Source organism: Gymnoscopelus microlampas (genome assembly GCF_963454915.1).
Source record: "Gymnoscopelus microlampas genome assembly, chromosome: 21".
NCBI classification, from domain to species: Eukaryota; Metazoa; Chordata; class Actinopteri; order Myctophiformes; family Myctophidae; genus Gymnoscopelus; species Gymnoscopelus microlampas.
This window is the reverse complement of record NC_139958.1, coordinates 40,418,356-40,431,725: the sequence shown is the minus strand read 5'-3', so window position 1 is coordinate 40,431,725 and position 13,370 is coordinate 40,418,356. Positions and strand designations below refer to the sequence as shown.

The 13,370-nt window shown below is 39.0% G+C and overlaps 1 protein-coding gene across 1 annotated transcript in view; it reads right to left on the bottom strand.

The window, feature by feature from the left end:
* zer1 (zyg-11 related, cell cycle regulator) overlaps nt 1–5,791 on the bottom strand; it is a 33,883-nt gene extending 28,092 nt beyond the window's left edge. Inside the window, exons 1-2 of the mRNA XM_084046912.1 lie at nt 5,373–5,791; nt 427–682 (exon numbers count right to left, since the gene is read on the bottom strand). Of these exons, the coding sequence (XP_083903038.1) occupies nt 427–599 (173 nt within the window). The 5' untranslated portion in view covers nt 600–682; nt 5,373–5,791. The remainder of the gene's footprint in view (nt 1–426; nt 683–5,372) is intronic.
* Between the last annotated feature and the right edge of the window lie 7,579 nt (nt 5,792–13,370).

The following is a 13,370-nucleotide window of genomic DNA, read 5'->3' as shown; positions in this document are numbered from 1 at the left end:
CAGTACTTACTTAATTACTTACTTCTACTCCACTACATCTCAGAAGCAAATATTGTACTTTTACTCCATTACAATTCTTTGAAAACTTTAGTTACTTTTTAGACTTCGATTATTATCGCAAAACACACTAACCACTTCAGCCAAAATATTTTTTATACATTTTGAACTTGAGAAGTGAGTACTTTTACTTTTGTACTTTAAGTATATTTTGATACCAAAACTTTTGCACTTTTACTCAAATCAACTTTGAATTCCGGACTTTCACTTGCAACAGAGTATTTTTACATTGCAGGTGTTTGATACTTTTACTTAAGTAAAACATGCGAGTACTTTTTCCACCACTGAGTATGGCCCATAAACCCGACACATCTCCGGGCTGTAAAACACAGATAGACGAGGAGGCGCGTGGGAGTACACAGTACGTACGTGTTGACGAGCCGGTCGCAGATCTCGCTGGGCAGGAAGATGTCGGAGCGCAGGCACAGCTTGGTGCGGTTGCTCGGGTAACACATGGTCTTGCGGAGGTTCCTCAGACAGTAAGCGGTGCACAGGGTCATGAGGGTGTCCGGGTTGTCCTCCGCCTTGCACGCCATGGTCATGGCTGGCTGGCTGGCTGGCCGGCCTCCGGCGGGGGGTGGGGGGGGGAGGGGGAGGGGGGGCGACAACGTCACCGACAACAATTCTAGAAAAAATAGATAGATATGTCTTGATTAGAGCCCGATCTAGGGCAATTAACCAATTAACCCTTTAAGAACTGAGGCGATTCTTTAAAAAGAATCTAACTCCTAACAGTTTTTGGAAAAAAAATCTAAAACATTTTTTTTAAAAAGATTTTTCAAAAATAGCAGATCTACAAGCTCATAGCGCGGCACTCGGTGCCGCGCTATGAGCTTGTATGTCTGCTATTTTTGAATAGCCAAAGAAATCTAAAGTGACACAGTTGCGTTCCAGGTCTAAATGGGTTAATTCATTAAATACGTCGAAATTGATATCTATAGAACCAATAACAGACTTAATCTTGCTCGTGTAGGTTAATCGGATAATCGAGAAGGAAGTTTAATTTTACAATGTTTTTTTTTTGTTCTTATAGTTCATACATGGGCCACCAGTACCACCGGTCCACCCCTCACCTTCCCTTAATGCGGCCTACAGGTTAAAATCGGAATACTGATATATTGATATCAGCTGTTCCAATTCCAAACATGTAATCATGACCCGCTTTAATAACTTCAGTCTATATTATTATTAGTCTAATGACTTTTTTATGTCCAATGAATTTGTATTTAAGTTCAAAAAGTTAATTTAAGTATAACTAAATGCATTTTAAATTAAATAAAAATGTTACTTGTCAGGATTCCAATTCCAAAATACCAAAAATAGCAGATCTACAGGCAAAAATAGCAAGCAAGCAAAAATAACAAAAATAGCAGTTCTACTAGCAGTTCTACAAGCAAAAATAACAAAAATAGCAGTTCTACAAGCAAAAATAGCAGATCTACAAGCTCAAAACGCATCGCATCGTTTTGAGCTATTTTTGCTACTTTTGTGTGACATACTAGAATTACGAATGACGGCATTAATTTACAAAAAAAGTAAAAAAAAAAAATAGGAATAAGAGGTTTCTGCCCGACAACAACAATATGCAATGTGGCCCCCTGGAGTGAGTGTGGAAATATAGTGGCCCTCTCCATCATTAAAGTTGCCCACCCCTGGTATAGTTCAACTAATCGACAAGAAGAATTTGTAATCCATCTTTTTTATATAATCAACTAAATTGATTAGTGGGATTAACCATGTGACCCTGTATTATACTTCGTTGTACGATGGTGGCGTACAGAAAATAGCCAATCTACAAGCTCACACCACGTCAGCTTTTAGATGGGCTATTTTCGCTATCCTTTCACACAAAATAATCGCTCATTAATCATATTCGAGGCAAAAGTTTGAAATAATCGTGACACTGATTTGAAGTCATATCGCCGAGCCCTAGTCTGATAGATAGACTACAGTAGATTTCTGCGTTTGATGCCGATCTCAACTGTGGAGAGTATTAGACCACCTGTAATGTTGTCACCCGTATTTTGACAAAAAGTGCAAAATTCTAATCCTTTTGGAAAAACTTGGATTTTGATCAAAGTTTCTATTTGAGAGCAGTTGATTTATTAGCAAACAAAACATAACTTTTTGATAGATAAAAACATTTAAGTATAACATTTCAACATTGGAAATAAGCAAATATCTTGAATTATGCAATGAGAAAACTAGTAAATATATGATACCACTTATGTCCTATTCAAAACCTTTCTAAAATAGCAGATCTACAAGCTCACAGCTCCGCTGTATATAAGTGCAGTACTTGAGTAAAAGTAAAAGTAAAAAAAAAAAAGTACTTAGTTACTTTATGCATCTGCATCTGAGACATACATATTGTACTTTTCCCTACACTACAATTATTCGACAGCTATAGTTACTATGCCTATTTAGATCATTACAAACATACATTAAGTGATAAATGTCTTATTATGGGGTAAGCAGCACATTAAAGTGAGCCCCACCTTTACCAGCTAACATTAAAGTGATGAACATGACTGTGAAATGGACCTTTCTACATAATGAGTACTTTTAGAACGGTTCGATACCTTATGTTGTTTGTACTTTTACTTTTGACAGTGTTTCTGCACTGTAGTATTTCCACTTAAAATAAATAAAGGAAAGAGTTTACCAGTGATGCTTACAATATAAACCTAACATTTAGGAAACTAACAAAACGACAATCAACATTAGCAATAAAGGATACGTTAGTATTATTATCATTGTTAATGTTAGCTTGCTATGTGGCAGGCTACAATGTCACATCAGGTCCATTTGCTCCGACATCACCACAAGAGCTAGTTACATGCAGTGCAATGCAAGTAACTGAGTACATTTACTCAAGTACTGTACTTAAGTACAATTTTGAGGCACTTTTACTTTACTAAAATATTTCCAATTTTCAATACTTTTACTTCTACTCCACTACATCTCAGAGAAAATTATTTGAAGACTTTAGTTACTAAGTTACTTTGCAGATATAAATGATCATGTTATAAAACATACATTAACCACTTTAGCCCTATTTTATACCTAGGCTATTTGAAAATAGCATATCTACAAGCTCACAAGCTCACATCGCATCGCGACGCGTTGTGAGCTTGTAGATCTGCTATTTTCAAACATTTTAGTACATTTACTTTTGGTACTTTAAGTATGTTCATGCCAATACTTTTGTACTTTTTACTCAAGTAAGTCATTTTTAACACAGGCGTTTTACTTGTAGCAGAGTATTTTTATATTAAGGTATTGCTACTTTTACTTAAGTCAAATATCCGAGTACTTCTTTCACCACTAGTTCAACTAGTGGTGAAACTAGATCCAATACATTTTACTTTCACACTGGCTACGTTGTAACTTCAGATCAGACTTTGACACAGTGCTATAATTACATGTAATGTGACGTCAGATCAGAATACATTTACTTTCACATTACCACAACAGTTATAGTTACATGTAATGTAATGTTAGAATGGTGTAAAGTAACTAATTATATTTACTCATAGCACTCTAAGTACTGTACTTAAGTGCAATGTTTTGTTACTTTTACTTTACTGGAGTATTTCCAATTTTCAATACTTCTACTCCACTACATCTCTCAGAGATAAATATTGTACTTTTACTCCACTATTACATTATTATAACATTTGTGATAGCATATATTATAATATAAAACATATACATTAACCACTTCAGCCCTATTTTATACCTAGGCTATTTGAAAATAGCCGATCTACAAGCTCACAACGCGTCGCATCGCAACTCGTTGTGAGCTTGTAGATCTGTATTTTCAAAACATTTGTTTTACTTTTGGTATTAAGTACATTTTTATACCAATACTGCACTTTTACTCAAGTCAATTTTGAATTCCGGACTTTTACTTGTAACCGTAGTAGTTCTACAATGCAATACTGATACTTTTACATAAGAAATGTGAGTACTTTTTCCACCACTGACTTACACATCACCACAACAGTTCTAGTTACATGTAGCCTAAAGCATTGGTTCTCAAAGTGGGGTCCGAGGACCCCCAGGGGTCCTTGAGGGAGTTCCAGGGGGTCCCCAGCTAAATGATAGATTAGGCACCAAATGGACCCTTATGGGTCTGTAACTCTGAGAGTGTACAAATGGAACCATACACTCTCAGAGTCAAATTGACATAGATTTTACAATATAAATTGCGGTCCAAGTGATAGAAATGCCATTAAATGGGGGTCTGTAGCCCTAATGCATGTCAAACTGGGGGGTCCTTGAAATTAAAACGGTTAAGAATCACTGCTAGAGCCGTAAACAATCTTCTCTTATGGGGGTCCCTGGCATATCTTTTCAAATGGGGGGGTCCGCGGGCTAATAAGTGTCAATTTGGGGGTCCTTGGCTTGACATGAAAGTTTGAGAACCACTGGCCTAATGTACAGTCAGAATCTACAGATGCAAACACTTTGACATTGGGCTACAATGTAAACTCAGATCAGAATTGACATCACGTCCTAGAGCAGTGGTTCTCAAACTTTTTAATGTCAACGACCCCCAAAAATTGACACTTATTAGCCCGCGCGGACCCCCATTTGAAAAGATAAGCCAGGGACCCCCAATAAGAGAAGGTTTTTACGGCTCTCTAGCAGTGATTCTCAACCATTTTAATTTCAAGGACCCCCCAGTTTGACATGCATTAGAGGCTACGGACCCCCATTTAATGGCATTCATACCTCTGGGACCCCAACTCATATTGTAAAATCAATGTTAATTTAACTCTGAGAGTGTACAAATGGAACCAAATGGACCCGTTAGGGTCCATTTGGTTCCATTTGTACACTCTCAAGACAGACCCATAAGGCTTGGAGTTACAGACCCATAAGGGTTGGTTCCTATCCATCATTTAGCTGGGGACCCCCTGGAACCCCCTCAAGTACCCCTGGGGGTCCCCGGACCCCACTTTGAGAACCAACGGTCCTACAGCACATCCATTTACTTTGACATCACTATAATGTATGTGACCTCAGATTACATCTACTTTGACATCACTATAATGTAACCTCAGATTACATTCACTTTGACATCACTATAATGTAACCTCAGATTACATTTACTTTGACATCACTATAATGTAACCTCAGATTACATTTACTTTGACATCACTATAATGTATGTAACCTCAGATCACATCCACTTTGACACAGTCGGAGCGCCACGGCAGGATTCCAATGTAATGTAACGTGAGGTCAGATGATACATAATACTTTGACATTCCCCCCCAACCACTAGCAACAGTATATATACTTACATGACAACACAACACACACAGCTATTATAAAGTGCTGTGCTGGGGCGATCAGCGTTCAGAACAAGGCTCGGATGGATCACAGCGACCGGGATGGGATCTACTGGATCCCCCAGCGATCCATCAGCATCAGGCAGGAGTTTGGATCAGAACAGTGTCCTTTACGACAGGCTAGCTAGTAGCCATCGGTAGCCATGTATGTATGTACACTCTCTCTCTCTCTCTCTCTCTCTCTCTACAGTGTAAGTGAAGGTCTCTCTACCCTACTCTGATCTGTGTGTGTCTGATCACTGTGTGTGTTGTGCAAGAAGGTGTGTTTGTTGTAGTGTTGTTGTTGTGTTGTGTTTTATGATTCCATCAGTGTGTGTGTGTGTGTGTTCTTCACTCATCCAGAGAGCCGATGTCAACAAACAACAGGCTCCTCCTCCTCCTCTTCTTCTTTCTCCTGCTGCTCAGTGCTCACTGCTCCTCCTGGGTTGCCAGGTCCTGGCTTGCCAGGTCTGACAAGAGTCAGCCTCAACTGGTCCCACATGACATGAGCCTAAAAAAAAGGCTGGGTTTCCGAGGCTAATCAGCAGTGGTGTAATTGTGTAAAGTAACTACATTTACTCGAGTACTGTACTACTTAAGTACAATTTTGAGGTATTTTTTATAACTTTATTGGAGTGTTTCCAGTTTTCAGTACTTTTACTTCTACTCCACTACATCTCAAAGGCAAATATTATACTTTTACTCAACTACAATTATTATTTTGACAACTTTAGTTACTAGGTAGATTTGGATTATTATTACAAAACATACACTAACCACTTCAGCCCTATATACGGTACATTTCGGCCATTTGAAAATAGCAGATCTACAAGCTCACAAGGTGTCGCGATGTGACACATTGTGAGCTTGTAGATCTGCTATTTTCAAAAGATTTTCATACATTTTATTCATTTGAAAACTTGTGAAATTGGACATTCTGCATAATGAGAACTTTCTACTTTTGGTTCTTTAAGTACATTTAGATACCAATACTTTTGTAAGTACATTTTGAATTCCGGACTTTTACTTGTAACGCCTGTAATGCCTTTTAATACCTCAAAAAAGAAAAGAAAACTAGAAAAAGTGCTCCTCGGAGCACAGGTCTCCGCCAGGTCAGGTACAGTACGTTATTGTGGCCTCCTGGTGGCGCTATAATAGGCCAATGTGAAAAGGGTGCCATTTATTCTTAGGCCTTTCACGGCAATCGAACACTGCATTCATGATTCGAGGCATTTTGTTCCAAAAATGTGTTTTGCTAAATTAGACCTGCTGGTGGCGCTATAACAGGCCAATGTGAAAAGGGTGGCATTTCTTCCTCGGCCTAGTGGGAATGTGCGTGTGAAATTTCACGGAAATCGCAAGCTGCGTGCATAGTTTGAGGCATTTTGTTCAAAACGGACCAATCCTGCAAACTTTGGAAGCCAACCATAGGCAATGAGGATGGAATATGGGAAATCTGACAGATCTGTGTTGATCACATGAGTATAGAGATACTGTGTAGTATAGTAATATAAGTCATTTAAAGAATGGGTTTTGCACAAATCGGCCTCCTGGTGGCGCTATAACAGGCCCATGTGAACATTTTGGGGCAGAGGTTCTGAATTGGCATCCAGGGAGTGTGTGTGCACAGTTTCGCAGCGACCGGGCCGACGGTGCCGGAGATTAGCTGGTCGCACACGGACAGCACACACGGACGGACACACGGACGGACGGACAGGCGGTAAAACATACTCTCTCGCCATGCCTTTCGACCTGGCGGAGACAATGAATGTAAAAAGACCATCAGGGCATCAAAGGTAATAATCAACAAACTATAGGCCTACTATAAAAACTGGTCAAACATTGGCCAAATTGTCAAATATTCGGCTACTTCAGAAAGAAGCAAACATTTTGAAAATAGCTGATCTACAAGCTCTCAACGCCTCGTTGCAGAGGCGTTGAGAGCTTGTAGATCAGCTATTTTCACAATAGTTATGTGTAGAACCGATCGAGTCAAACGAATGTGCCTCATCTCCTGCAATTCCTCATGCTTGTCAGGGTGGAACGGTTCAAATATGATTATTTTGGGGGTTTGGGCCTGAAAAGGTTGAGAACCACTACAGTACAGACAGTGGTGGGAAAAGAACTGAAATTCTACTCAAATTCTACTTTTACTTGAGTAAAAGTACAAAAGTATTGGCATCAAAATGTACTTAAAGTACCAAAAGTAAAAGTACTAAACTATTTGAAAATAGCCTAGGTATAAAATAGGGCTAAAGTGGTTAATGCATGTTTTATAATGTAATAATTTATATCTGCAAAGTAACTAGTAACTAAAGTTTTCAAATCATTGTAGTGGAGTAAAAGTACAATATTTGCCTCTGAGATGTAGTGGAGTAGAAGCAAAAGTATAGGAAATTGGAAATACTCAAGTAAAGTACAAATACCTCAAAATTGTACTTAAAGTACAGGACTTAAGTAAATGTACTTAGTTACTTTCCATCACTGAGTACAGATTGATGCTGTATTACCTAATTTCGCTATGGACCTCCTGGAAACCCCCCCAAGGACCCCTGGGGATCACCATGGACCACTGTGAGAACCACTGACATAGCTGTCACCGTCATCATCACAACTAGGCTAGGTACATACGCAACTATATATAGTATGCAACATCAGCAGACATTGAAGGACAACAACAAAAGGTTCAAAGAAAGCCAGAGTCAATCTGTTCAATTAAAAAACACAAATAAATAAGTGCAAATATGCAATGTGCAGCCAATATGTATGTAACTATGAATATATGATGCATAAGGCATTCTTAATCGCCCATGCAATGTATACCTGTTAGAAAGAGTGTTTATAAACAAACCACTATGCTGCCTGCAGGAACAAAATACTTTCCTGAACCCTTAGATGAGCGATATAATAATCATCATCATAATCATCATCATCATCATCATCATCATCATCATCATCATCATCAATGTGTTCATTTCTTCATTTCTTCATTTGAACAGTATTTGTATTATTATTATATTATCCAACCACAGAGCCTAGTCGCTCCACGTGCCAGCGCCTCCCCCGAGTTCCGGCAGAGTAGTTCTGGAGAAGCGGACTGATTAGCCCTGTCTTTCCCTATAGGACTGACCGTGGGTAGCTACCTGGGACGTAAGTTGGGGCTTGATCAACCCCGGCTGGGTCAACTGGGCGAGGGTGTATGTTGCGAGACCCGAAACACCCTATGACCCCAGGCTACAACACTGATGATACGTCCCAGGTGCATCCATGTGACGTATTCTTTATAGTTATTATTCATTTTTTAAATATTCTTTATTTAAAGGGACTACACAGCACCATGAATTTTAACTTTTCCTTCTTTTTTTGTGTGTTTTTGGTCTCCCCTACCTCTCTTCCATCGCAAAAAATACCCCAGTTTGAGCACTCAGGCTTTCACAGCATATCTGGGGTTTTGTGTAAATTGGTCTCAAAACAGGTTGATTTAATGTGGGTATTCATTTTGGATATATGGTTTATTCATTAATGTAGGTTAATTCATTCACTATCACACCCTAATCTACTGAATTTGATTGATTGAATGATTGATTGATTGATTGATTGATTGATTGATTGATTGATTGATTGATTGATTGGTTGATTGATTGATTGATTGATTGATTGATTGAATACTTTATTAACAGGTGTGTTAACAGTACAAGTAGTACAGTCAAAGGTTACACAAAAAGCCCCAGGGTTTGTTTCCATTGGTCCAATTTAACCCTTTTCACTTAACATCTTTTCTTTTATATCAAAAAAAGCCTGACGTTCAATTTCTGTGTATTTGCAGTGCTGTTGGAGCGCATGGTCCAGTTTCCATTGAAGAGTAGACACAAGCCTTTGAACACAAGGGGACACATTTTAAGATTTAAACCATAAATGCACATTTTGGTTCAGCCATGGCTTGCATCGATCAGCAGGGGTCCCCGTTGCTTTAAATTCTGTGTGGAGGCTCTTTTTTTTTTGTTATGGTTAAAAAGGTGCATATTTTTCTGGTTAAAAGTTTTCAATCAAGTTCAGCAAGATATAAAGCAAGGAACATCCATTTTTGTAATTTTCTTAACAAAATGCAGACGAATTTAGCAAGGGTTTACGTTATAATGTAAGTAACCCAAATGAGTATAAGAGTATAGGTAGGTTTTTGAGTATAAGCTACTTTTCACATTATTTTTATAACCGTATTCACTCCTTCAATATTTTGGAATTGGAACCATTAATCTACATTTTAGCTTAAACACCTTGAACAGGTCCTTGACCCATGTATACCTTCATCTGCTCTAAATGCAGAAAAAGTGGCCCAATTACTTTCTGCTCCACCCAGCAAACATCACTCACATAAGTAACACAACTGTAATCTATGTGAACTTTTAATTTCAATTTAAACAAATAACTAAGGACATAAGAATAAGCACAAGAATTGCATATTAAATACAGTACAAGTTGTAAAAATACAATTAAACACCTCTCCTGGCTGCAGTGGTGGAAAGTAAACTAATTATTTACTCAAGCATGTACTGTACTTAAAGCGTTACTGTCACGATGCAGCCGTGCCCTATACACTTAAGACGGACATTGCAAGAACACAGTGTAAACAGTTGCTTCCATAAGCTTCCATAAGTGTAATAACAGTGTGGTCTGTTTAAGAGTCATCTTATTTTATGTGAATGAGCAGGCGTCTGAAAATGTAAAATGTATTTGAATTGGCTTTGTAAAACATTTTAGTAGATGAGTCATGGCCCTGGCTTTAGGTGAGTTCATTGATTCCTAATTACTGCTCGTTAGCTCTTATAGGTTCCACCTTGTGTAAACAGGAGGTGAGGTGTGGTGAGCTGAGGGTTATTTTGGTTTTGGCAGGGCAATAGACAACAGCCAGGGGAGAAAGCTGCAGGGCCTTCGTGGAAGGTGTAGCCTGTTTTAGTGCCGCCTGAGTTGATTGTTATATTTTTGTCTGCAAGTACTTATTCTTGAGCCTTATTCTTGATGTGTTATTTTTTATAATTTTTTTAAACTATCATTTTTGCCTGGGCCTCACTGTACATAATCCTGCACTGGACTGATGGTGTTCTGGAAAAAACAAAAACTGCATTCTTGGATTTTTGTCAAATGTTTGGAGCCTTGGCCGGCTTTTTTTTTAATTAATAAAATGTAATTTTGTCCAATATGTGTGGTAGAGTATATTAATACAATATAACTTACACAATTGGGGTGGCTGTATTTTGTCTCCCTGCTCTTCTATTGAGACATTTAGATTGTGTCAAAGGTCATGTCTCACCTAGACAGGATCTGATACAAATTTTGACCTGATGGTCAAGATTACATTTATCCCCTGAGCAAGCAGGCAGGCTCTATTAGCTCAATGGTAAAAAATGTCAGCACTTGTGCTGGAAACCGGGTTCATATCCGGGGTAGACGTTACATAGTGCAGCTTTAAGTGCAGTTTTGAAGTGCATTTACTTTAGTATTTCCATTTTTTGATACTTAATTCTCCACTACATCTCAGAGGCAAATATTGTGCGTTTTACTCCACTACAATTATTAGACAGCTTTAGCTATACTACTGTACTTTGCAGATTTAGATTATTATTATGCAGCAGTGTGAGCTTGTAGATCTGCTATTTTTGGCATAACCTGGCATACTTGTTCCGCCACTGGTATCCTGTGTTTCATTTAATGCTGTTGCTGCTATTTGCTGTGGAATGTGCTGTGCTGTCCTTCTTGCTCCCCAGAGGATGATCCCTAGTGGTTTTGGTGTTCCCATGGCCTTCACTCTAGCGCCACAATTAGCCCAAAATGAGCGCTCAACTGGATCCGTTCGCAGCTCAGTGTGAAGCAGGTGGGATGAGGATGTATCTCTAAATCTGAGGCCATGGTTCTCAACAGGAAACCGGTGGATTGCCCACTCCAGGTGGGGAATGAGACCTTACCCTGAGTGAAGGAGTTTAATTATCTCTGGGTTTTGTTCACGGGGGAGGGTAGGACGGAGCTGGTCAACAGGAGAATCAGAGCAGCAGGAGCTGTACTGCCTTCGCTGTACCGCACTGTTGGCCAAAGCTTTCTATACTTTCACCTATGATCATGAAGTGTGCGTCATGCACGATGGGTGGCTGGTGTGACCAGGGAAAGGGAAGTCTGGGATTCTCTCCTGGAGGAACTGGTGTTATGGAAATATATATATACTGTGCATGAAGTGAATGCAATAGTAGATGTTTATTTTAAGATCCTATACAGCAAACAGACAGCATCTTCGCCTAGACAAGGCTTGCGCCTTCACCTCCCCCTCTCTCTCAGCTCATCCTCCCAAAAGACCATCTCCAAAGACCTCCCCACATGTCACTCACAGTGCCTTTATCTACCTTTCCAACAGGACTTCAGTAGCCCATGGAGTCCCATGACAAAGAAACAAACAAGCGTGACATGGCCCAACAATATACCCTCTCTTTGGTCGAGCACAGCGGTCTGATTCAATTTACAGTTCTTTGACATTCAGCCTGATCAAAGGTTTCTGGTTGTTGATAAAAACTGAGACAGACAAAGACAAATAACAGGATGCAGAAATAAGAATGCCCTATAATTTACTACTAAAATGAAAGCTTAAAGAAAATGAAATATTACTTATTAGTATTTCATATTTTACATTATACTGCTGCCTCCCGTGACCAACTCCAGATGAGTGGATGAAGATGGATGGACGGACGGATGGATGGATTGATAGATGGAAGGATGGATGGATGGATGGATGGAGGGACCATATCAATTGATTAAAATAAAATGTTATTCATTAAAGTGATTCCTGGATCATGGGTTTGATTGTATATTAATCAAACCCATGCCTAAATGAATTGCATATTCTTTCCAGGGTGGCCATGTACAACCACAGGTGCTGATGCTCTTACTCAAGCTGAAGGATTTTGATGCTTGTCATGAGAGAATTTCAACAGCTTCTTCTTCAACATAATTAACATAGGCCTACATGATGTGTTCTGCGTTTAACTCATTAATTGTGCACATGGTTCAAAAATCATTTAAAAAGTAGCCTATGTTGATTTTTGGAGCTCATCATCTTGTTGAACAAAATGTGTGAAAAGCATATTAAGCCTTTATTTGCTTCAGAACTGTTTCTTATTTTATCCAAAATGAAACAAAATAAATAATAAATGAATAAAAAATAATCAAACACTTCTGGACATTTGCTGTGTGGGACCATGGCACATAGGGTATTTTATGTGTCCTTAACTACTTTATGAAGCAGGTGATTGATTGATTGATTGATTGATTGATTGATTGATTGATTGATTGATTGATTGATTGATTGATTGATTGTCTTCATTTGGGGCCTTCGCTCAACCATTCAACATTCCATGCAGGTAATGTTGTTTGTCAGGAAGTAATTCACTAGAAATGATGCATTGCTATGCATGGTATTTTTCTGCCTGGATGGCTGAAGTGTCCAGTCAAAACCATAGAAATCTGGGGGGAAAAATACTCCCTGTGCACCCATTAGAGGCAACATCCAGGCACATAGGGTAGTTATTTTTGCCTTTAATTTAGTCTAGAGGGAGACAGATTTCCAGGCGGAAAGCCACATTTGGGGCTCAGGCCATTTCTCAGACATTTAGCTTGTCTCTGGCAATCAGCAACACCTACCGCTTGAATAGGGACCTTGCTAAATACCCTGACTACCTTGGCCTTGAGTCTGACCATGCCCTGCAGTGACTCATCAAAAAGCAAACATAACAACAGCTATCATATGGCTCATGCAGTACTTTAAGTACATTCCGGACTTTCACTTGTAACAGAGTATTTCTACATTGCAGTATTGATACTTTTACTTTAAGTAATGTGAGTACTTTTTCCACCACTGATGAGAGACAAGTTAACGTCGCCTCACGTTGCAAACTAAAGGCAAAAATAAGAACCCCCTGTACACCGAGGCAA